Source organism: Pholcus phalangioides, unplaced genomic scaffold (assembly GCF_987345545.1).
Source record: "Pholcus phalangioides strain wild (caught in Gottingen) unplaced genomic scaffold, Ppha-v1.0 ptg000017l_1, whole genome shotgun sequence".
NCBI classification, from domain to species: domain Eukaryota; kingdom Metazoa; phylum Arthropoda; class Arachnida; order Araneae; family Pholcidae; genus Pholcus; species Pholcus phalangioides.
Window position 1 is genome coordinate 55,934,569 of NW_028301610.1, and position 27,311 is coordinate 55,961,879.

The window sequence follows — 27,311 nt, forward strand, 5'->3', positions numbered from 1 at the left end:
AAAATGATGGGCAACTCAGAAAAACAGGTTCACCTTGACTTATTTACATCGGATCTTGTAATCTACACATTTCCACTGTGCTTTTGAAAGGGGTCTCGAAGGAGCGTCATTCTTAAAAAACGTAAGTCTTCAAAATTTGCTGTGCCTTGCCAAAGAGAGTTGACAAGCACTGCACTTTGGAAGACTCCAAAAAAAAGAATGCTGTCTCTCCTCATATGTATTACAAAGAATTATCTTAGCAAGAATTAATTATTGCGAGTACACTGTTTTGGCCAAAAATTGGTTTTGTAACCAAGTCATTTATCATTTTGCTTTCGCTTAAGTCAATCTTATAGGAAACTGAAATAGTGCTATGAAAAAAAAAGTTAATTCAAAATAAATTTTTTTTTTTTGCAAAAGAAAAGCCCCCCTCACCCTAAAAAAAATTTTTTTTTAGGAATTATTTTCCATTATGCTATGATTATGTTGTCTAAGAGGGTTACCCTACCCCATCCTACTTTTTAGTCCTGCGATTTCCTACTTTTTCTCATTTTTTGAGTGGGAGCCCTGTATTATGTTTATTCATATATATTAATTGACATCATCATGCTTTCCATGGCCCCCACATCCTGGAGCAGGGCCCCTAGGTTGGGATCTTTTGTGGGCCCCCGACCAGACTTTCACGGGCCTCTTTATGATGAATTTATATCTTGAAAAAGCAAAAAAATTAGGAAAATCGTCCCGGGCCTCGAGACTGGAGCCTTGTCAGCTCACCCCTTGGGGGGGCCATGATGCTCCCCCCCCCTCAGCCTTTCAAGTCTATTTCCGCCTATGGAAGGCATTCTTAAAATAATAAATAAGAGTTTCAATTTAAATGTGGTTTTCTGCAGTTCTGCAACTTCAAGGTGTGAATGCAAGCCATTGTCCTATTTAAAACGTTTTTCCACAGTTCAAGCAGCCCTATGACATGATACTCACATAGCATGGATAATTCAAGCATTAACCATGTTTACTGTAAAATATGGAAGACACGGTGTAGGAGCATATGTCTAAAATAAAGTTCCTTCTGAAAGTTTATGTGAAGAAATAGTTTTTTAATATAAAATACATTAAAAAAAATTAAAATTTCAAAAGAAAGTACCTTTATATGTTGTTATAATAGATTTCTGTTAATTTCAATGCTATTTGGAGGCCAAGAACACAAAATTTCTCTTTAAGAAATTCATTGATACCCACCCTTTAAGCCATATATGGTAAACCCTTGACCAAATGTGGCCCTGAAGGTTATCTGATGTGGCTTGCCCCTCAAAGTTTTTTGAGGGGCACCCAATTTTGTAAAAATGAACTAAGCAGCACATTTACAGAGCAGTTAAATGACCCGTGGCACAATTTCAGAACACTTAAACAATCGTATCACATTTAGAAATCCCTGGAGTGACGTGGCACAATTTTAGAGCACTTAAGTATCCCCCCCCCCCCCCCGTGTGGTTCTACATCACTCAAGTTACCCACAGAACATTCCCAGATTACTTAAGTGATTTGTAGCATAATTATGGATCACTTGAGTAATGCATTGCACAGTTCCAGAGCACTTAGGCGGGCCGGACACATTTCCTGAGCACTTGAAGAATCCTTGAAACATTTCGAGATTCCTGAAGTGGGGGCTCTGTAAGGGATTTATCATTAGGGAGAATGCTGGTTCAAGTGCGCACAAACTAGCGAAAGATTTTTCTCATTTTTGGCGCACCGAGTGTAAGATTACTGTTCATCAAAGGCTCATTAACCATTTAAATGCCAATTTTCCATAAATGGAACATAATTTGTATCTGATATATTTGTAAAAAAAACCAGATTCGAACATTTCCAGTTTTTTAACGCAAGTTCAAAGTATTTTTTGAAATCAATTCGGAAACTTCAGGTTGATACAAATATTTTTGACACGATTTTGGAAATTTGAAATTTTTGGGGTATATTTTCCCCATTTCGATTAAAATTTGCCAAAATTTCAATTTTGAAGTAAATTGAAAATTATTTTGTGCATTTCTACCACTTGATATATCAATCATAGTAAATCAATTAATTTCTTTGTACTGTTAAAAATTAAATAGCTATGCGCATTCAAAAATGCATGTTCCATTTATGAAACATTGGCCTCTCAAGAGAGTGGGATTCTAGGGATATCTAATTTGCAGTGCGCTGCTTCGATTTTCCCGTTCATACCCCAGGGTGTTGTTATCATTTAACATGTGTATAGGGGCTAATTCTGAGTAATGTGACAAAGAGGAATGTGCTTTCTTGGGTGGATTGTTTATATTGGGTGAGTACGTTTTTATTCTTGCATTCTTAGAAATGTAGGCTTTAGTGAACTGCAGACTGATCAAACAGAGTTCGACAATCTTAGATAATCATGGTGTACATAACCATATCAAAAATCCGCTGAGTGTAGCCAGTATTTTTTTTTGAGACAAGGTGACTTGGTGTCTCAACAACGTGATTTACCGGAATCCATGGCATGGCGTGTTATAGGCAGACTGGAATCCGGGCAAACACAACGTAGTGTCGCGGACACTGTTGGAGTCTCCAGAAGTGTTGTTGCAAGGCTGTGGAATCGATTCCAAGAAACAGGAAATGTTAGACGTCGACCAGGGTAAGGTCGGCCACGCGCCACTACAGCCACTGATGACAGGTATATACGGTTAACAGCCCGTTGAAACAGAACAGAGAATGCTACGCAGCTGCAAAGACGGTTGCTCTTGGCAACCGGACGAAGGGTGTCCAGCCAAACAGTACGTAATCGGCTTCATGAGGGAGGGCTCTATGCACGTAGGCCAATGGTCTGCATTCCGTTGACCCCATGCCACCGTGCGGCCCGAAGAAGATGGGCTGCTGAACATAGAGATTGGGAGCAACATGACTGGAGCCAAGTGCTGTTTACAGACGAGTCCCGATTCAGTCTGGAGTGTGACACCCGACGTGTTCTGGTATGGAGGGACAGGGGCACTCGAAATAACCCCGCATTCGTTCGTGAAAGGTCACAATACAGACAAGCTGGTTGGATGGTATGGGGTGGAATCAACATAGGCAGGCGTACGGACCTGCATATCATTCGGAATGGCACTTTGACGGCCCGAAGGTATGCAGACGAGATACTGCGACCTCATGTCATCCCTTACGCTGGAGCCATTGAAGATTCCTTTGTTTTCCAGGATGATAATGCCCGACCGCATAGAGCTCGTCTGGTGGAGAACATGTTTGAAGCTGAAACAATACAGCGTATGCAATGGCCAGCGTGCTCTCCTGACCTGAATCCTGGACGATGCATTGCTGCACGACCAAGGCCGCCTGTTACTGTCCGAGACTTGCAGATTGCACTTCTTGAGGAGTGGAACAGTATTCCCCAAAGTCTGATCGATAACCTCATCGCATCCATGGCAAACAGGTGTGCAGCAGTCTTAGCTGTTCGAGGAGACCACACGCCCTATTAAAACTCATGCATCATGTCTAAACAGTACTTTTTTTATATCGTTTACATGTAACCAAATTGTTGCCCTAAATCATCTTTTCATGGTTTTTCCATATTTTCAAAGAATTAAAGCTTAATTCCAAATTTTTTTACGTCTTTTTTCTGTATTGCGCATTGATACGCGTGTACTATCCATTGTATGCTAATACGTGGCTGTCTCGCACGGTTTTCTTCACTTTTTTGCTTGCTCCCCTAATTGTTTTGAGCAGTGTATTTATCCAGGTACACGTTGTCAACTGAAAAAAAATGTCTGGTCATTTGATGGCTATTCTATTCTGTCCGCGACGCAAGGACAGTGTGCGGTTTGCCAAAAAAACATTGTATAAATGCTACCAATGCGACAAACGGGTCCATCAGATATATATGTTTTATTTTCTTTTATCACAGACATCAGAAAAAAAATTTGAATTTCCTGCACACATTTTTATGTTCAATGAACCAGTATGTGTTGCAAATTTGAATTTGTAGCAGAAAATAGGAAATTTCGTATGATAATTGTACTCCAGAAATAAATAACGTGAGAATATAGGCGATACCAGTTTCCACTTTCAGCTCTCCACAAGTGCCAATGTTGCATTTATAGAACATTGTGAAAAACAAAGAAAAAATTTTTTTCTTGAAATTTCAAATTTGATCTATGTATAGGTATGCAAAAGGACCTCAAATTCCAAATTTCAAAACAATGAGTGACTTTGTTCATAGTTCGGCCTTTAAACAGTTAAGAATATTTCATATTTTCTTAAAGGGTGGTTGATGACGTAAGCATCATCCAAACCCCCTCCCCCCTTGTCATCAAAAGTCAGCAAACCGGAAACCCCCTTCCCCCATCGATGTTGATGTAATACTTAAATGACCCCTAACTATACAATATTGAAATTAAAATGAAGAAAACTGTTCATTTTTCATAAAATGAACAAAAGATTTCAGATCCTTACATAAATATTTGTTTAATAAAAAAGATAAATTCTTTTTTTAATTTTTGAAAATTTAAATTTTAAATAAGAATGAGTCAATGAAATTTCAATATTTTAGTTCATTGTGTGTGTGTGTGTGTGTGTGTGTGTATGAAATGAACGGTTTTCTTCATTTTAATTTCAATACTGTGTGGTTACATGGATGTCATATCATTTTATTATGTCGTGTGCATAAGCTGTTTTTAATGAATTTTTTTAAAACTTTTTAAAAAATTAAGTATTAGAGATATGTAAAATTTCATACTGGCATAGGATAGCATATTTAATCAAAAATGTGGGAAAAAAATTTCTAATAAATCAATGGTTAAATAGTATTTTTAAAGATGTTTTAACTTGTACCAATGTTAACCACTTCATGTACAAGGTTTTGGCAAGAAATTTGGATTATCTCTATTTAACGAATCAGAGATAAATATGGCTACTTTGTCCTAACCTAACGGCATGTTGCAAAAAAGAAAAAGTATAATAGATAATATATATATATATATATATTCTAACTTATATATTTATATATATATATATATATATATATAGAGAGAGAGAGAGAGAAAATTTTTGTTTTTATAGTCCTCTTTTCACCCCAACCTACGTATTCTCTTTCACTCTTACATGTATGTAGTAGAAAGATACATTATAAAGAAAGTAGGGGGAAAGAAAAAGCAACAAATTTATTTTACTGGTGTTTGCACGTAACATTATGCCCATGATTGTAAACAGGTTAAATAATATGTGATCTCTTATTAGAAATATTTTGTACAATAAATATTTTCCGCACTGAAGTAATCAAATTTGTACATTTTGGTTCAGTTAGTTATCGTAGTCTGCAGAATCGCCATCAGATGCATCGACAGTACATAATTACATAATTGCAAATTTATGCATTTTTTTTCATCCCCTTCCATTTGCACATTTCTGTACATGGGAGTTGTGCTGTAACACCAGAACACCTCTCAGTTTTACACATGCAATTATTAGAGCCACATGCAGTTAGTTCTATTATAGCATCTGGCGCAGGTGTTAAGTCAGTCATAACTGGAACACAACAGTTATCTTCTTTTTCCAACCATACAATTCTAGCGGAGGCAGAGCTGCCATTGGCCAAAACTAAAGCTTGATTATGAGCTTCAAGTGTGTGATGTTTAAGAGTCTCTCTCTCTCTGGATGTCTTCAGGATCCTCCACATGGGGACATGCATTGTATGATAAAATTACATTATATACCCATGAATTCTTGGGGAAGGGGCTAAGCTCTCTTAGAGTTTATTGGGGGGGGGGGGGAGCTGAAGTACCCAAATCCTCAAGTTCCGGTGTCCAACATGGTGTAGGCAACTTTCACTAATATACATACATAATCTGCATTGTGAAAATCGAATTCATGACTCAAAAATAAAACAATTTAGAACTCAAAAGAGTGACAAATTGAACACTTATACGAAAATATAAGAATAGTCGAACAATATTTTACAAGAACGGGAGAATGTTCTTGTCCCTGTAACGAAATGCATGGTCTGTGTGTTAAAATCCATAGAGTGGCATGTGCATCGAAAATAATCTTGATTGTGGTATGGCTTGGAAAAATGTTGGCCACCCCTGACCTAGAATATACTTTTTTAAGTTTAAAAAATTTCAATTCTTATTTATGTGTATACTTGTTTTTCTCATTTTGCCAATTTTGCTTGATGTATATAATGTGTTATCAATGTTGCTTACAGGTAATCATGTATTTTTCAAATATTAACAACAAACAATTTTCTTTTACGTTATTATGGTATTCAAGACACCTCATTTTCTCTATATAACTCTCAAGGCCGGGATTACACTATGAAAGTTTTCTAAAAGTTATTTTATAAAATTTGAAAAATTCAACCAGAGTAAGATTATGGGTTGCATTTTCTCGAATGTAACCTATGAGCTTTATTGGCTGGATTTTTTTGAAGTTTTATAAAAGGGATTTTATCAAACTTTTATAGTGTAATGCCTGCCCTAAAAATTTTTTTTTGCAAATTTCAATGTTTACCAATTAAAAAATTAAATATCTACATTTTTAAATATTCATGTGAAGTTTCCTGATTTTTGCATTTAATTATTTCTAGACCCAATCAAAATCACCTAATAAAAATCGATTAGGTCGTCAAGGTAGCTCTCAAGGAAGCCAAGGAAGCACAGAGAGTTCATCGGGATTATCGAGAGGTAGGTTTCTTTTTTTTTATCAATGAGTATTTATTTTGGCATATTTTTTTTCCTATGTTTAATGGATATGTATTTTTGCTCTTTATCAATCTTGATCAAGTTTTCAATGGGATTGTTAGTAAATTTGTATATATGAGACTAGTATAGTTTGGAATTTGGACTTTGGGAAGTTGCTCTAGACCCAGCGGTTCTCAACCGGTGCTCCGCGGAGCCCCAAGGGTTCCTCACACACACTTCCCAGGGGCTCTGCGGCTACTCGAGGATAATAAAATAAATCCATAAATTTTATAAACAAAAAAAGGCATAAAGAGTACCGCCACATAAATAATATACTAAAAAGGGCTCTCCGCCAAAGAAATTATACACTGAAAAATTCTCCACGAGTCAGAAAAGGTTGAGAACCACTGCTCTAGACTGATTAGTGAGCAATCGTAGTATGGGCAGATCAATGCATGACTTTCAGTGTTGACAAGTGCATGGTTGCTCATTACAGTTTTAATGACCCACAGTTTACTTAAACGTCGAATGGTAAAATCATGCTAGATGAGACTGGACTGATTTAGGATTTCTAGTCATTGAGTGGCTTAGGTTTTGTGAACAGTGATGTTAAACAAAACTAATAGAATACTGAGTTTCATACTTGAAGAATCTCTTCTTGCTTTCCTAACATTGTCGTTCTGCTTTTCCATGGCTTATTTCATTGAGGCCTGAAGTATGCCATACAATTGTTGTACGTTGTATTTGTATATAATTTTGAAAGCTGTATAGGTTTGATGCTGGAAGTAGTGACGCCATCTTGTATAAAAGTATATTTAATTCATCTATGTATATGGCAGGAATAAAAAGACTGAAGTGAAATAATATAAGACATTCTTCCTGACAACTGTGGCTATTGACGAGCGCATTTGAAAATCAACTAATTACATTGTTGACCACCTGGACTCTGGTCGTGTGTGTGCGAGATATATATATATATCACCTTGTATCGTTATGGAATTGTGGACTGTCCTGGAAGAATCCTGGTATTAACTCCCTCTGAAATACCTTCACACACTTCACACATTAAAGGGGTCCATGCCATGACTTATGACAGTTCTCCCTGCTGGAGGGGGACCTACACAATATTAAGTTGATGTACCAGTCTTTCTGGCACTTCAGTGTAGAAATGTTTCTGATAAAAATTCCAATTTTCATTGCATGTTTTATGCTTATAACATGTGGAGTTTCCAACCAATTTTTTACAAAACTTAAAAAAAAATTGATGCCATACATGCGAGACACCATAAAAAATATTAAAATTTAACAATTTAGTGTTTGATAAGAGACATGGAATTTTTAAGTAAATGATTTTTACTTTATGCGTGCATGAGAAATATCAATTTATTTTTTTCATAACTTGTTGCCAGATTTATGCAACTTATATAAAAGTTTTAATAAAGTGGCTACACTCGGTGTATAATTGGATGTCTACTGTATTGCATTGGATTTTGGTTTTTGTGGCACAAGCACCAATTAAGTCAAACTGTGCCAGTATTGCTCAAAACAATGTATTATATTTTGCATATGAACACTTTAACTTATTCATATTTCAGATTCAAGTACTGAAACATACACAGATTCAACAGGTGTAGACCTGCAGCAATTCATTATTGATACATTACATAAAAACCAGAAAGACAGAATTACAATGTTCAAAATTGAACAGGATCTTATTGCATTGATAAAAGACAGCAGGTATGACATTTTTCCATCAAAATTATCTAATGTATTTTAAAGTATTTTTATTTTATGATACATTGTTGCATAAAACATGGTGATAAACTTGCATCAAATATGTACGAACATATGTAATATATACAGAGCCAGGACTGCAAGTAGAAATGAAAATTGACTCTGTTCTCTAAGGTCAGTATTTATTTTATTGGGGCTCACTCCCTGTAATTTTAACCACAAAAAGTAAATTCATTATGTTCCTTGGTCCAGGACGCGGGGATCTAAACACCTCTGCCCTCCCTTAGTTGCAGCTTGTACAGTGTCTCCACTTTTACAGTTATCCAATAGCTAATTCCTTAATTGCTAGTCTTAGATGAAACTTTGTAAATGTCAATCATCATTGTGGAAATCATTTCAGTCAAAAAAATTTTCTTTAAATTTCTCGCATTATGGAATTGAATATTCATATGCTTTGTGCTTCATACAATCTTTTTTATTGTAAAACACTGATCAATTTGAAATAAGAAAATTTGAATCAAATATCAGACTTAATGGAGCCTAATTTCAGGTTGTTTGCAAAATTCAAATAAAATATTTATTTAGAATAAAAAAAATTATAGTTTAGACCGAAACATAAAAAATTGAAGATGCATAAATAAATGCAAACCTGTGATTGAAATATTGGTTGAAAAAATGGATATTAACATAAACACAGGTAGTGTGAGCAAAAAATAAATCAAACTAACAGATTTGTTTCCATATGAAATAGATCTAAGAATTTGCGTACTGTATTTATCTTGAATAGATGATAGGATCCATGGGGACTAGATTCAAGGGAGGTTATTTTTTGCTTTTGTCTTGATTTTGGTCTTCTGTAAAATTGGGTACTGTGCCATAATAAAGCATATTCCTTTGTGTCTATTGAAATTTTCCTCGTGTTTATATATCTCTGTTGCTTTGCGTTTCAGATAGGCTAGTAATGTGATTCAGGAGAAAGGATGTTGGTGTTTGGTAAAGGCATGTTCAGTGACAGATTTTTCTATTAGTCCCAGGTGATAGTGGTTTTGGTGTTCAATGATAAGGGTTTTAATAGAGCATAAAGTTATGTTAATAAAGACAGATCCATTGTTTCCAACTGCTACGGCGAGGTGACAACACCATAAATCAGAAGGACAACACCATGCCAGGTTATTTAATCAAAACAAAAACAACTATTTCATATTGAATGTTAAGTAAAATGTAAGGGAGTGAATACTAAAGCACAGTCCTTTTATCTGTGACTCTCTCCTGATCACTTGCTGCACTATCTTATTAGCATGTGTATACGCCACATACTTCCCTCTCAGTATACCAGCGGTATGTGGAAACTAACTTTTCTACCGCTTTGAGTATGGTAATCTGAAGTTTTGCACTGGACTCCGCTTGTTGGTCGAGTGGAACAGAATGGGCAGGCAAAACTCGTTGCTTGACATAAGTAGGCTCACACAGGTCCGATGATCCGGCTTCTGCAGGAAGATCTTCCTCCAATATGTGTGCTGGCGTTATGCTATCTTTGGCGACAATCTTCTTCCCTGCCAGGAGCTTTGAGATAGCCATGATCTGTGCTCTCCAACACCTCGAACAGACCATCATATGCCGGTTGTTTTGCCAGGACCCCTGTGAATAAAAACATACTTGCAAGTATTAAGTTCTTTAGGAACATAAGTTGTTTTATTGCCATGTCAGACTACCGAAACTGGTCTAACTTGTTGAAATAGTCATTTTAATGACTTTACATACTTAGGTGCATTTATATTAGTGGGACTTCGTATGAAAAAGTCTCCAGGGAGCCTTAGTGTTGCTCCATATACAAACTCGGCCAATGAGGCACCCAAGTCTTTGTGAAGAGTTGTCCACAGACCAAGCAGGACCAATGGCAAGGCATCCACCTAGCTGTCTTTTGCGTGACGCATGATACCTTGCTTCAAAGTCCTATGGCTCCCTTCCACAAGCCTGTTTCCTTTGGGATTGTAGGTGACTACACTGCATATTTTTGTGCTTAGCATTTGGTTTAGGGCCTTAAATAGAAAAGATTAAAATTGAGATCCTTGACCACATGTAATTTTTAATGGAATTAAGTACCTTGAGATCAAGTTCATGATAAATGCATGGGCCACAGATTTGGTTGTGCTGTCCTCGAGAGGTATAGCCTCTGGCCATCTCGTAAATTGATTAACCATAGTTAAACAATAATTATAGCCTTGACATGTAGGCAAAGGCTTGACAAGATCTATGTGCACAAGAAAGAATCTTTCACTTGGAATATCAAAGTCACACAAAACGGAAATTTTGTATGTATATGAACTTTAGTCCTCTGGCAAGTAATGCACGACTTGCACCAGGATCTAATATCTTTATGCATATGTCTGGTTGTGTTGCGGAAATGCCAGGGCACGCCACATTGTGAATTGATCACTTGCTGCACTTGTAGCGAGTAGTGTATTTACAGGAGGCTAAGTGGGCTAAAGCCCAGGGCAGCAAATTTGAAAGGGCGGCAAATTTTGAGTATAGAAAGAGAGGAGAGAAACTTTTTTTAAATTCACATTTCATAAACGCGGGGAAGTGCCATGTGTCATTTCTATCGTAAATAATATATAATTAATATAGCATATTACTTATTTTTATTTGTTTGTGTTTTTTCCACACAAAATGCTGTTGAAGCAAAAAAATACAATTAATCTAATGTATGATCTAACCTTCGTGTTTACATTGTTATTCGCTACCTTCACAAATAGTATTGCCACAAGTAGTGTTGGGAGGGTGAGTAAGCATCCAGCAAAGTAAAGCACTGAAGGTGTTGGAAAAAAAGAGTTCAACCAACATCCCTTAAAGAAAAGGAGGTGGTATCTTCTTTTAAGGGCTATCTTTTAGAGCTGGCATCTGCAACCTGTTGCTCCAGAGTACCACAGTGCTCCAAGAAGCACCCGGAGTGCTCGATGCTCATGTCAGATTTTGTGCTCACATGTACTTGATCAGCGTCTTCATTGAACGGCTTGAAAAAGTCCATTCAAAGATTAAGATCATCCTAATTTCAGACATACGTATGTCAAATTTGCCGTATAAAGGCAGCTTCTCACTATGACTGGGTCCAACACAGGGTCAGGTAATTAAGGTAAAAGATAATAAAAAGTCTTGAGAGTTCTTAGCCTTCTAATAGCATTGCTAACAAAAATTATAATAACATATATGATATAGTTTTAAAGCTTAGACTGGAGTTAACGTCTTTATTGAACATACCGGACAAATACACAACACACTAGTACTAATACTGTGAAAATAGAACAAACATGAACAACAATGTGGAGCCATCTGCCGAGGACTTCACAAACTCAAATCATTTAACATAATTTACTTCAACACTTTCCCCTGTTAATTGTTTGATTTGTATCTTATAAGTCCCATTTGACAACATAAAGTCAATAGTCTTGACTTCATTAGGGGTTTAGTCAGGATATCTGCCACCTGTTCTTCTGTTGACACTTGTTCAACATCAAGTTTTCCTTGGAGCACTTTCTCACGGATAAAGAAGTGTTTCAGTTCAATATGTTTAGTACGCCGATGGTATTCAGGATTATGTGATAACTTTATAGATGCCCCGTTGTCCACTTGAAGGATGAGAATGTTCTTTGAATTCACAATATCTTTGAGAATCCTCTGGAGCCAAATAACTTCCTTGGCTGCTTCTGATGCTGCAACAACTTCAGCTTCAGTTGTTGATGTGGCTAAAATTTTCTAAAAATAGTGAAAAAATATGTTCAAAGTCATCTAAAAATTTTGATGCCCATACTGGGGTCCCATGAGAGAACTGATAGAACTAGAGAATGAAAAAGTTTCAATGCCACCTTAACTGAACAAACCTTTGTCTTTGTCAATATCGGCCGGGAACTCTTCATCGCTGTTTTGGCCTTTGCCAAAAATATACTTTTTGCAGCGCAAATTTAACCAAAGCTAGAAAATTGAACCCCCAAATATGTATAATTTGACACTACTTCCAGCTTTTCATTTCTGTAGAACCAACGCTCGTGTTTTGTCAAGTGTCCACCACGTCTACAAACCATAATCTTTGTCTTGCTTATATTAATTGACAGACAAAGAATTGATAACATTTGAGAAGTAACATGAAATAACATCGGTAGACCATGACGAAAAGCTTCCAGGGCCAAATCTGGCCATGCGTTGACCTGTCAATGCATTTTTTTCATTTTACTCAGCTCTTTTGACCACCAAGGCGCTAATTTCTGTGATTCAACATTGGTAGTCTTACAATTTTTTTTAAAAAGATTGGAGAATGACATGTTGCAGCTGGTAAACAGACTGCTCCAAATCGAGTATTGAGGTAAACTTTCCAAATTGACCAGATGTCAAGGCTTCAAGATCCTCTTTGTAAGCAACCCAATTAGTTAACTTTGGGTTTTTCTGCTTACTGTTACTGTCTTAATTGGTCCTGTAACAGAGTAAACATGATCAGACGGTGGGCTGACTACATGATTTCATTCCATGATTTCAGTCTTCAATGTGATCATAATAGCATGAGCTATTATATAATGTAATGTCAATAACCTCAATTCTATTAAGAGTAACAAAAGCAGGTCCATTACCTTTATTAAGAATGTACAGATTGTAATGTAATATATATTCTAAAAGATCCTAACCTCGTTTATTGCAATCACTGCTCCCCCATAAAGCATGGTGAGCATTATCATCGCAACCAAGGATGAGTTTCTTTTTACCCACACTGCAATACAATTACAATTATTACTGCAACAAAACATGTTCCACATGATGGCATAATTTTCAGATACTATGTGAAATCACAAGATGGCATGTTCCACAACTGACCGAAGTGTGTGTGGGGGAAATGTTCAGCACATGGCGTGAAATGCTGCCTTTAAGGTCACGTGAAGTTCTTGGATTGTCAGGACTTATCAGATGTTTCAAATGCCCCAAAGCCAAAAATTGCATGGATTAAGGTCTAGGGATTCGGAAGGCCGTAGATTAGGGAAATGCATACCGAGGGCAAGCTTGCATAGCATGCACATGGAGCACCGGTTGAGAACCGCTGCTTCAATGGGAAGTTTCCCAAACATCTTGTTCCATAGTCCTTATCTTTCAAAAAAATTCCTTACTCATCACTTCCCCCAATTCACGCCCACCCATAGGATCCTATACTAAACCCCCATAGCTTCTATCGACCCTCTGGACTATTGCACACTTTGGAAAACACTGCTTTAGTGGCCATTCTTGGTTATTATATAACTTAATTTAATGAAAGGTCACCCAGCAGGGGGATGGGAAATTGACCTTTTTATTTTTGATTTTTTTTTTTTGCACTATTTATAAATTTGTTATGATTAGTCCTTTTTTTTTTGCATTTACATATTTTAACCTCTTTTCAGCATTAATGTGTGTATAAATGTATGTAATTGAAGAATTTTCAGAATAAGTGCATATTTTCAAGTTGTGCAGAAGATTAATTACATTTTTATAATTTTTAAAATTAATGTTGCTCATAACACAATAAAAGTTTGTTATAATGACAGCTCACAATCACGAGAAAAATTTTCGTTGTATCTTTTAGTCCGTCCTTCACTTTTTAGTCTATAAGGACACAAAATTATTGAAAATTGCTGCTTTATCTGCATTGCAATGTCGATCATTTCATTCTAATATTAATGAATGAACAGAACTCTAGTCATGAAATTGATTTTACATCTCAAAGCAGTTGATTCTCTAAGACATTTTTTCATAAAATTTTGTATCAAAGCGGTTTAGATGACCAACTGAACAATTAAGAGTCTGAACTATTACATTCATTATCACAAAAATTTGAAACTTTGCCTGGTTTTAATTTGAAAACGTGACAATTTTCGTATAAATATTACATTCATGCTCACTTCCATGGATATATGGATCTGTCAACATTCCATTGAATCGGAAATTCAACATTTTAAAATAGTTTCATGTTTGGCTGCTCAACTCCAAGGAACTTCTAGCTACAATGGGCCATACCTGAAGCCTAGGTGCTTTATTTGCTTGCTTTTTTTTCAAGTAAAAAGTAAAATCTCTCAGGAGAAAAATCCGCCCATGTTTGACACTATTTATGTTTTGTTACTAGTGTGCACGTGCAGTTTGCTTCTTTTTCAAGCAACTTTTTCTTTCTATTAGTGAGCAGCTATAGAACTAGTAACTAGAAATTCCTAAATAAAATATGTATAAGTCATTTGCATGAAAATATTTTTCTGCAAATGAATGTGCATCAAGGCAAATAGAAAAGATGCATTTAAAAACGTATTTGCATTGTTACTTGTTCTTTAATATATTTTCTCAGTTTTAGTGCATATTTTGCCATTGTTTAGTAGGAAATTCAGGCTCTAAATTATAACAGTCAGTTCATGAATTGTTACCAAAGTGAATGGGGCTGCCCCTGAGCAGGAGCGTACCCAAGACCGATCTATGGGGGGGGGGCACAGAATTTCTTCCAGAGAAATTTTGAGTTGGTGCAAATTTTCCAAAAGCATTTCATTAACAAATTTATTTTATTGTGGGGCATACACCTCTGCCATTGAGCCCTATTTTAGTTTGATCATGGTCCAAGTAAAAATATACATTCATTCTCTTTCATTAAAACCGAGCATAATGCCAGTCTATCGCCATAAAAATCACCACTTTGTATACATTACAGCTTCATATGAAGGCAGAAACACATTGTACTAACATGACAGGATTATTCCGAGTCTAGGTGTGTAAAACGTATCCATGCGATTTTTTTTTTTTGGTGGGGGGGGGGGCCTCGATCCCATTGGCCCAATGCAAGTTTACGCCTATGACAGGTTCCAAGCACTTCCCTGTGAAAAATCTGGGTCCTTGGAAAAGATCTCGGTCTAAAAGCCTGGTCCAACGATATGTAACTCGGAGACAGGATCATTTTAGTCATGGAAGGAAGAATATGTAATTTTTTCACCCTCTCCACTGAAAAAAGTAGATAAAAAATGGTATTTTTTATCTCCCCTCCCCCCCCCCCCAGAATTAGCAGCCCCTCTCAAGATTTCTGCCTGTTAAAACTGCCTTCTTCCCTAGTTCCACCTTGGCTACCTAAGTGCTGGGTTACTGGAAACTGGGCTGTAACTGGGGGGGGGGGGGGGGTGTATCAAATGCCCAGGGTGCCGGACCAGAGGGGGGCACAAATTTCACCCTTCAACATTACTGGAAATATTTAAAATTTCTAAGAGTGCTGCGAATGTAAATAGTTTGGGAATCCCTGATTTGTAAGGAGGAAATTTCATATTCCTAGTATTTAGAATGCAATGGTCCCTGACGCAGGTGCTTCGAAATTTTCCATTCATTTTTTGTAATGGGGCTGAGCCTCCCCCCAATATTTCTGAAAAACAATGCAATGCATCCTCTGTTTCCTTCATATGCGCTTGAGTCCCATGTATATGGGACGGCCAGCAACTTTCAGTGCCCTCTTCCACCCAATGTTAATTTCCTCATGTTGGCGCCTCTGTTTTGAAGGCTGGAAAAATTTTATGGACCTTCAAACTTGTTAATAAGCTTATTCGTTGTTCACTTTACCTCCTCCCACTTTTTTTTTTCTTTTGTCTCGTGTCCCCTTCTCCAAGGGTCACACTCAACAAAAGAAGAGATGCTCTTGACACTACAAGCAAGAGAAAACATTTCCCCCTCCAAGATATCTCCAGAGGTGCCCTCAGGCAGCAACAATTGGCAGCACTCTGGGAGAATGCAATTTTGGATGGATGCTGGGGTGATTGTGAGATAGGATTACTATTTTCATAGAACAAGATTGTCATAGAACAAGTGGATTGAGATTTTAAGGAAAAGTAAAAAAATAAAATTTCGAGTGGATTTCTACTATTTAGAGAAATTTTTTGTCAAAAAGTTTTTCTGAGTCAAGTGTAAGAAACAAATCCACCCAAATTTTTGAGGGGGGCCGAGCCAGCTCTTCAAAACTATTGGCATTACACAGGGTGTTTCAAAAAGAATCATTTGATTAAAAAAATCGTAACTGTTCAGCTTTTATTCCATTTTGATCAAATAATGTATGAGTAGAAAGAGGGAAATCTCGAGTTTCACACAGTTGCTGACAGATGCTCTTCCTTCTGCCAGCCACATTCAACAGAATGTTACCAGTAGTCTGATTGGTTGCTTTTTTCACGTTTTGTAAAAGATTTTTTATCAAACATATATAGTTTAATCCCAGTCCTAGACCTGTGGGTGCTCATCTTTTAATATGGTGCGAAAATTATATTTATAAATTCCTTCTGGATGTGTTATAAGCCACAGTTATACCCAGGGCCACAACTAGATGCTTGGTCAACTGGGTGAAGCATGCGTTTTGATGAATATTGACGATTCCTTGATTATCGTGACTTTTCCACTTTAGGTGAATATTTGCCAGGGAAGGAAAAATGAGTTTCACGGAAAAAAGAAAAATTCTAGGGGTTAATATAATTGAAATTAAGTAGAGGAAAAATTGAATTTGTATGTATGTATATATATATATGTATTGAAATAGCTGTACCCTGCTTCAGGTTATTTCTGAAATGGTTTTTCAGCAGCTGCTTCACTGGTGTTGTGCCCTTCTATTGTATCCATTCTGTGAGTAAAATTTCGAAACTCTACAAATACAGTGCTGCACCTATCAGTGAATTTTTAAGATTTTTTCCTTGGCTAAAAATTCTATTGCTGCAGGAGTATTCATGCAAATTTTCAAGTCATTCTGACCAATGGTTCTTAGTTTACTGCATTTTTAAATCGGAACTTTAGTTATAATCCTCATGCATATAGCTGATTGTTTTTCATAAATTACTTACTATAATTCAGTAGAACCTCAATTTAATGGGGGTAATGGTGAAAGTATAACAAAAAATAATAGATATTAACCCTTACAGGAGCAATCCCCAGATGTCTCAGGTTCTTAAAATGCTCTGAATTTGGCATTAACGAGCCCAGATACAGTTTTAAGTTTTCTTCTCCTGATAACAAGTTTTTCTCTCCTCCTGTTATTCTACTGCTAGCGGGCAGTTAGCTTTTGTTCTAATTCTGATAACAGAAAGGGAGAGACAATGTTTTTGTTTTCTCTTTGAGGTAGTACAGTATTGTTGCATATAGCGTAAATAACAGAAAACAATAGTTTTTTCCTTTTGTTTCTTTTACTATTAATATTTTGTGTGGGAAGTGAACACATTTATCAGCTCGCAATTGAAAAAAAAATCATCTTGAAAATAGGCGGCAATTTTGTTTAGAAAGTTATTTCCAATTTGGCAGTTATAATTTGGATCAGGAAAATTTTAAAACCCACTTAAAGAATTATGCCTGGTGGTGGTATATTATATGTGCTGCTTCTTATGGAAAGAAAATGTCTGAGGTAATGAACTACTCTACATTGGTGTTTGTCCTTTATGGCAGTAGGTGTCATTATTGGATTATAAGGCCATCTGTGTGTGTGCCTCAAGCAGGTGATGATAAAGTCACTATTGTTGCTTCTTTGTGGGAAAGAAAACAAAAGTGTGTGAGATGAAATGCCACTTCATATAGATGTGTGATGCAATCCTCATTCATGAACTTGCTAACAACAGAATGTAGTCAAGGTTAGAAAATGTAAAAATTAAAAATTTTGGCTGCTATATATAACTTTCAGTAACTTAGATATTTTATTTGGAAAAAAATATGTATATTTTACCCACTTTCATGAAATTTTTTGAAAAAAAACTTTTCACTTTGTGAAAACCAAACAATCGTGGTCATGAGTAAATGCTGTTCATTTGTTTCTAGTTGAGAAATATCAAAGAAATGGCAGGGACAACACCAACACAAACATTTTTCAATGGGAAATAAAAATATTTGAGATTTTGAATTTTTATAAAATTTATTCTCTGGGGAATTTTAATTTCGCAGCAAAATTTTGAAATTTTCTTCAGCATCCTTTTAACAGTAATCGAAAAAAAACCTTATTTAAGACACATGGCATAGCCTACAAGACTATTATTGATAAAAAAAAAGATGAAAATTATAAAAAATTGGACAGAATTTCTTTGATTAAATAAATATAATTTCTGGGATTTTTGAAAACCTTCATTTGCCACTCCTGATACCATGGCGTGCCACTTGTGGCTACCCGTTGTTGCCCTATGCAACTTCTAATCAAACTAATTATTTTATGAATTTTCATATTCAATATAGTTAGTGGTTTCTTCCACATTTTTTTTATTGATTATTCATCGAGTCATATTTTTATACCAATTTATACATGTTGCTATAAATATTTTTGATTTCCTTCTGACTGCAATTGATATTTATCGTGCTAAAATGTTAATAAATATACTTTACCTTTTTATGAGAAATATTTTGACACAACTTCAAAATTTATTCCAGCCTAAATCATTGTCATTTTTTGAGATGAGTTTTTACATTCTGGGCGTATTTATTACAGGGCTTTTGCTCCGGGCCCTTAGCAGACATGGACTTCTGGCTCTTGTCACCCTAGACAGAAATTTTACCACCCCTTTCGAGATGCTCTTATATTTTGTTTCTTAATTTCATTTTCCCTGAAAAATCGTGCCTTTTCCCCCTTAGCTCTCAATTTTCAAACTGAAAGCTGCCTCTTTACTGCTTGTTTTTTAAATATGGTTCTGAGTATTGTATCATACACACACTCATAACGTAAATGAGATGTCTTAAAAATTTTAAATTGTATTTGTTAGGCTTCATTTACGCTTGTTGTAACTGTGATCAATTTTATTCAACAAAGCTTATTGTGTTAACCCTTTCCAACTAAGTGTGCCCTATCTGGGCTCACCTAAAAATCCATTTTCAAGCACTGAGAAAATAAACGATAGATAAAATGAAAATTAGTATAGGGATTACTTTGAACCTTTTTATCAACACTAGATAAAGACTGGCACCACACAAGCTGATCTATACTTTTGGCCTGTGTTGAAATGGAATTCAAATTTAAAAGAATTTTTTTTTAATATTTTGTTTATAAAAAATATTTCTGGAAAAAAAATGTATTTGACATTTTGTTGGTTGTATACTAACCTCTTTATTCTGTATAAGTTTTAACTTTTTACATTGGAAGCTTGCCTAAAATTGAGTCCCGAATTCAAAGTGTGCCCTCTTTGTGTACACCCTCAAAATTAAAATGGTAAGTGCAATCTTTACAAAATTATAATTGTGTACTCTTCTATGCTCGAATAGACTGCCTACAATTTTTTTTTTTAAAATTCCAAATTTAAAGGGTAGTGTGCCGGAAGGGGTTAACCAAGTTAATTGTGTTACAGAATTAAGATCAAATTCCTCTATGCAAAATGTAAATCTCCCAAAACTTTCAAATTGCAACTCAAAAAAAAATAATTGCATCTCAAAATTGTTAGCGATATTTTATTCATTCAAGGAGTGTTGTGACCCCTGAAGTCGATTTTTTAAACATGACTAAAATATATTTCATTCAAATGAAAATCAAATGCAAAATATTTTGTCAGTTGGGTTAATTTGTTTCAAAATAAAAAAAATTATACATAGTGCAAACGTGAACAAGAAAAAAGCCTAAAACATGATTCTCTCAAATTATAGTTTTTGATATATTAAAATGAATACAAATACAAGACCACAATAGACAAAATGCCCAACGAGGTGGCTGAGAAAAAGATGCCAATAGCAAATATGGATGTTATATATTTCTAAATTACAGCAACCCAATTAAAAATGCAGTCATAAAAACTAAAGACTATATTATAAATGCATGATAAAATATAATACAATGCTAATAAAAAATATTTGTCTTATCTAAGAATGGATCTCTTCTCGATTTACCCTAACATGTTTATTGTATTTCTTTTTGAAGGTGTCAATTGTGTTACAATTTACTACCTCCGGGGGTAAGCTATTCCATTTATTAACAACCCTTTTAGAGAAAAATTCCCAGTGACAAGACAACCTAGAATTGTCCCTTACCAATCTATACTGGTGTCTCCATGTCAAAGCAGTCGATTGATGATGTATAGGCCTCCGACCACGAGATGAATTTTTGCTGTGTCATGTCACGTCACGTCACGTCAGATGATTTTATTCGATTTTTTTTGGTAAAACGATTGCACATCGAGAAAAGTTCACCAGTGACTGAGCTTCCACGATTGGCATGTCATTCTAGGATAAAATAGAACCGTTTGACGTGACATGACGTGCCGTAGCCAAATCTCATCTCGTGGTAGGAGGACTATATTAATAATTCATGGTCCATCCTATCTATCCCGTTGAAAATTTTAAACAGTTCATTCATATCCCTGACACTGCGTTCTTCCAATGTAAACATCTTCAAAAAATAGTCTCTCTTCATAACTCAAGCCCCCATGTGCCAACAAGGGCAGGTGCATAGCTCTTCTCTGCACCCGTTCAACTAAGTCCATGTCCCTCTGTAGGTATGGTCTCCAAAACCTACAGTACTCTATCTAGTCCAGCATGAACTGTCTCTAAAAAGTGGAAGAATGACTAAGAGAACATGAAGAAACCCTTTTAAGGATGAAACTGAGCATTCTATTCATGTTTTTTTTCACCACCGCTGAACAATGTTCAGAAAACCTAAGCTGCTCGACAGTGAGAATTCCCAAATCTGTGACCCTAGTTGCATCCATAAGAGAAACGTGGGTTGTTTGAACTAAAATGAGTGACCATGCATTTGTGAACACTAAACGTCATACTCCATTCATTTGCCCATGCTCCAATCCTGTTTAAGTTGGTCTGGAGCGACTCCCCTATCGCTTTGATTCCCAACTACCCACATTAGCTTTATGTCATCTGTGAATTTGCTAACAATCCCATTGATACCTTGATCGAGTTTATCGATAAATGGTGAAAAGAGTATGGGGATAAGGACACTTCCTTGAGGAACTCCACTTGAGATGCCTGTCCAATTAGAGAATTCCCTGTTCATCGTAACCCATTGTGACTTATCTCTTAACCACGATTCTATCCAATTCAACCAGTTGCCCCCAATCCCATTCTCGTGTAAAAATGCTTCAAGAGTTTACAATGTTGGACCCGATTGAATGCCTTCTGGAAATCAAGGTAAACAACATCTACATTTTTGTCCTTATCCAAAGGGTTAGTCACGTGACCATAGAAGCAAAGGAGGTTAGTTACACATGACTTTCCTTTTCTTAGCACATGCTGATTATCCGACAATATATTATTCACTTCAGTGGTTGCTTTTTGATAATTTTGAAGAGATTAGCTCGTCAAACTCAATGGATGCTAGTTGGACACAGCTTCTCTACTACCTTTTTTAAATATCGGAACAACACTAGCTAGCTTTCAGTCTTTTGGGACGATACCCTTAGCAACACTGCTCCTGTAAATCTGATTACCAAACACGTAAAAAAAACAACTGCTTCACCAAAAATTCTGAAATTTCAGAGGAATATTTATTCATGTCTTAGTAAAATAAACCATGAACTTCAATTTCTGATTATCAATTAGAATTTTATGAATTTTTAAGTTTCAAAAATCTGAATTCAACGTTTTTAAAAAATACTTCCCACTGGTTATTTATAAATCTGAGGTTCATTTTACTAATGCATTGTGAGTAAACATTTCTTTGCAAAATTTTGGAATGTTTGGGGCAGTCTTTTTTTTAATCTCGTGAATGAACTCAAAAACTGCAATCAAAAAAAATTGTAATAACAATCACATAAAAATTTGAAAAGTGTAACATACACATGACAGAAAAAAAACTGGTCTTCTCTCTCTTAATTTTCTCTTAGAATTAACAGAACATTAATACCTTCGAAAATGTTAATTTATACATTTGTTGAATTTAGCAGGATTATGAAGTCATATCATCAGTTTTTGATGCATTATAATTCATTAATTATTTGTCACATAAAAACACTTTCTGATATTACTTTTTCACAAAGAATCACGCGAATAATTATTGGGCAGTCGGTCATTACCACCCTGTATATACAATACAGTAGAACCTTGATTATTCATGAGTAGATTAACCGTGCTACAAAAGTTTCATATTCAGTACTTTCCTATTCTGTTGATGTTTTTTTTTCTTTCCATTGGCTATGTGAGATTATGTGAAGGTTTGTGATGCAAACAAACATTCCGATTTTGTAGAACTACTAAACCATACATGTGCTTCGTCCATATTCCTCTGTGGAACCTTTAATGAATTGGTACATGTTGGAATGTGCGTGTGTGTGTAGTGAAACCTGACGTGAAGTTTGTTTCTGTGCAATGCTTGTTATGTGTAGGATTTCGTAAAACTGGATTCTTTCGTTCTTTTGCAGAACCCCCCATTCTGAGAGCTGATCTCCCATGTCAACATGTTGAATGAAATAACGGCCCCCATATGCATACACGAGAATCAGCATTGTCTTGGAGTAATCTGCACTTCAAGATTTACAGCTGATTACCAGAAATGCCAGGAAGTTAGTTAAAATATATTGCTTTTTTTGCAACTGAAAGATAAGGCACAAGAATGGTGTAACTTTGAATGTGGTTGCATAATCTATGGCTCATTGGCTGGACCAGCATTATTCCTTGTTTGTGTCATTCTCGTAGTACATTTTATAACTGTGTAGAATCAGAGATGCCACCGCTGTACTCTAATTTACCTGTGTCCAAGGACCCAGGTTATTAGAAAAATCTGGGTCCTTTTTGAGTTATGCACCCCATATAATTCACCGGTATCTCTATGAATTTTCTTCCAGCATGCCCCAGGTCTTTGATCCACCTGCTTATATTTCTTCATTGAAACTCAGTGGTGGGCCATGTTCTGGGTAGGAGGAAATATTTGTGAATCGAGTAATTCATTTCTAAAAACATGTTCTATCCAAAGGTAATTTACTTTAATTGTCTACTAGTAGGAAAAGCTTGCAAAGAAGCTCATTAGCACTGAGAATTTAAACGTATAGAATTCCTCACATGTAATAAATCTAAAACACATATACAATTGATCCCGCTGATAACGTTCCTCCGATTTAGAACGTTTTTTCACTTAGTACAACTTATTTTCATAGTTGTAACAATAAGTAATTCTCATTAAGATTTCTCGTTTAAAGTGTTTTCCTGTTTACAATGTTTTTTATGACAGTTTTTGAAAAACGTTATAAGCAGGACCGAGTCTAATTAACAGTTGGAGATGCACATTTATATATTTACTAATAAATGAATCTATGAATTCCCTTCTGATTGATTTTACATTTTGTTAAAAAGATCGTAGTATTTCTTTCAATACCTCCTGATCAAATTTAAAACAAATTCGATTCTCTCTCAGACACTTAACTTCTGATTCCCTATTCATACTTTGGTTTTCCTGGTAAAATGATTTTTTCCCCTCACTGATGTGGTCCATCACTCTGATCCGTCGCCATTTAACAGACACATATTTTCACACCTGAATATGGGAGCTGTCAGATTTGTGTTGGAGAAACTTAACAGTGTGCTTATGTGTGTATGCCCAGCATTTGGTGTTTTGTGTTCAGTAGGTGGTGCCATTTGTCTAGCGCTGCAACTAGATACTTTCTCAAATGGGGCAAGCACACCCATGTAATGTAGAAGAAGCAGTTATAAAGGGTGAATTTGGTGCCCCCCCTCTAGTCCAGAGCCCGGGGCACTAGACCCCCATCTTGCCAGTTGCTGCCCTGCATCTATCCTCCAAACTGGTAATGTGTGCATTTGAAATTTAATGTATACATATTTATGTTGTTGGTATGTGATCGCCGTGGCAACCAGAAGTCTTTTCAAAGGAATTGCCAACTTAATTTCTTTTATACTATCTTTTAATTTAAAATTGTTTTCCAGTGTTAGTGACCCAAACTTTCTGTGAAGAATCAGATCCTTGTGCCCCTCCAAAAGCCAATTCTGCTTACACAACCATGATTTTCACGATGCGAAACGGTGACTACCACATAGCAGCTAGAAGAAAAAACTGGATATTCAAGGTCGAGTTTTTACAGAGATTCGGTTTTTTCCATGATCTCGCAAAAGTTTTACAATTAGAACGGACATTCCAATCCTTTACGATTTAAAAAAAAAATGTGCATTCACAATATTGTAGGAACAAGGAGAATTTACGCCGTATAGACGCTGTCTTTGAATGCCGGCACATAACTGCAAAAGTACCATAATAATACGTAACCGGAAGGGGGAAAATCTGCAGGGGAATAAAAATCCCAAAATTTCAGTACTCATATTGTCGTATTCATGTTGCTCACTGAGGAAGGTGCTAAGCAAGATGGCACGAGTGATCCCTAATTGTATATATTCCCCAACATAAAATTTCTACTTTGTATTTTTTTCATCAAATTCACCGGAGAGACTGAACTCAACCCAATAAAACTGATGCTGGCTTCTAGTCCACAAGTTATTGAACCCATTTGCTCACCAATAAGGTGTTAAATGAAATGACTCGCTCCGATGTATATTTTATATTTCACAATAAAAGATTCTCATTTCGTTTTTTTTTTTGTATCCTGTATATATAATATGGCAAGTGTAAGATAACAGATGAAATGGCATGGGGGCTCCCTCAATTGCTTTTAAAACATGCCTTCAACCTAATATGTGTACATTCATCCGTCTTAACAAAACCCAGAAACTTTTCTTCAACTCCCAACCCCATCTCATCTGTAATCACCACAATTTGTTAATCGCGAAAGTACCCAATTGTCCGGGGAAAATATGTTGTAAAATTTTTTTTTTTTTCTTTTTTGACACAAAATAGTGCTCCAGACTCTGCCACAAAGCTGTGCTGGAAAAGATCTTGGCAACTGGATAAGTCCAGTGGCAAAGATCTGGCGTGCGTTCATGCCCCTCATCAGGGACGTAGCCAGAAATTTCGTTTCTGGGGGGACCACTTTCATTTCGGGGGGGGGGGGCCAAGGTGACAGAACAATGGATTTGGCCATCTTTTTCCCTTTTTTTTGGTCATTTTCTCACATTTCGGGGAGGGACCAGACCCCCAAGTCCCCCCCCCCTCGCTACGCCCTTGCCTCTCATTCAGGGAAACAACTAGATATCCCTTATCTTATTCTTCAACAACCCGTTTGTATATCAATATAGTACAGTGTACAAAGTAGTAAAATCACTTTTTCAAGGTCGTGCAATCATGATACATGGTAAAAAGAAAGGGGAAAAAAGTTGGTGGTTTTTCTCTCTACTTTTTTTCTTCTTAGAACTAGAAAAGAACGCATCTTGAAGTATGCCTGAACAAAATTCTTATGCGTCCTTTTCCGAAATTACGGGTATTTGATGCGTTATAGCATGTCAATGGCATCTCTGGTAGAATGGCTGAAAGGAAAAGGATAACCATGTTTTTTTTTCGGTTATCTGTGGTTACCTTCCCCAACATTAGCCCAGATAATCTCACTCCTGCATTTCTACCATCAAAGAAACCCAGTATATTAGTAGTGTGGCTATCTTTCAATAAGTGGAATTTTTTATTAGATTTGTTTTGCATTGATAATGTGAATATATAGGCCTATAATGGATAGTTATTTTAAATCTTTTTTTTACTCCCAGCAGTTTAAGTTTTTTTTAAAAATTATCCTTGTCCACTTTCCTCACCATTAGTCCAGATAATCAGGGTTCTACTGTACTAGTTATTTTAGTTTTCTCTTTTAATAGAAATTTTTGTGATTTTGTCTTTTTATAAACTTCATTTCTAAAACTCAATATCTTGAAATTTTCTTTGTTCCTGTCAGTTTTGAGATAGGTTCTACTGTGAACTTGTCATTTTCCAAGTTAATTTCCAAGTGTGTGGTCAAACATGAAAAGTTATTAAATAAAATTGAAAGGGGTGTGTGTGTGTGTTTTGGAACTATTGGGAAATTTTATCAACCCAAAATCTCAACCTATGTTACCAAATTGAAAAACAAAACCTCCCTTTACCAGAAAAACATACGAATAGACGTTTGACGTTCCCCAAATCATAAATATTATAAAAAATTATAATTAATATTATAAAAAGTTAATGGCTGATAAGGAACAGAAAAAAAAATTGCTGATTCCACTTGCGGATGCAATTGGGTTGAAAATTGATAATTATTTCCAGCTTTCATTTTATGGAATCACAAAAAATTTTGCTTATCCAACTATGTAGTGTATAAATTATTAAAAATATTCTCAGTCTCGATTCTTGTTCGCCCCATTGGTTCTCTTTGTAATTTCCTAAGTAAACTATCCCAAAACTCATGAGAAGCTTCTTATGCATTCTTGTTTTTCTGATAATTTTTTCTTTTTTAAATTTGTCAAGCCTTGGCACATATATATTATTTTACTTACAGAAGACATACCCAGAAATTTGGCCAAATGAGCTCGTACAATAGAATGTTGGTGCACAGAGTAGCTGCTTTTTTTGGACTAGATCACTATGTTGATCCAAGTGGAACGGCAGTAGTTGTAAACAAGACAAAAAGTACTCGAATGTGAGTTTTTATTTTTATTTTCTACATGAATTACCAAACAGTGGAATTTAAATCACAATTTTAGCAATGCAGCACTTTAGTCACAATTTAATGTATATAATATTTAGCGTCGAAGCAGAATGTTTTGCATTGTTCTGCAATGAGCCCTCATTTGACTGGAAACGTTCTTCTGTAAAAGTTCTCATAATAGTTTTCTACACTTTTCTTTAAATTATTCCTGATTGTTCTGTGATGTACGTCACAGTTTTCGGCGTATTCTGCTTTAAAGATATTTAGTTTCTTTTTTATTACTAGTATTTTACTTACAAAAACCCATCTGTTGACAAATTTTTTTTACATGCAAGTGAATCTTGAATTATGAATGCATACAATTTAAAAGCAAAGCATATCCTAAATATTTTAATTAAAACATGAGAGCAAGTCAAAAAATATTCTTCGAAAC

At 35.7% G+C, this 27,311-nt stretch overlaps 1 protein-coding gene across 7 annotated transcripts in view; it reads left to right on the forward strand.

Moving 5' to 3' along the window:
• LOC149074142 (uncharacterized) overlaps window positions 1–27,311 on the forward strand; it is a 326,315-nt gene that overhangs the window by 175,306 nt on the left and 123,698 nt on the right. For 6 of the 7 annotated variants that reach the window (XM_089246470.1, XM_089246474.1, XM_089246473.1 and 3 more), the window contains 3 exons: window positions 6,569–6,665; window positions 8,258–8,399; window positions 26,729–26,869. In XM_089246470.1, the coding sequence (XP_089102596.1) occupies window positions 6,569–6,665; window positions 8,258–8,399; window positions 26,729–26,869 (380 nt within the window). The remainder of the gene's footprint in view (window positions 1–6,568; window positions 6,666–8,257; window positions 8,400–26,728; window positions 26,870–27,311) is intronic. The other variant, XM_089246476.1, reaches the window with a different exon arrangement.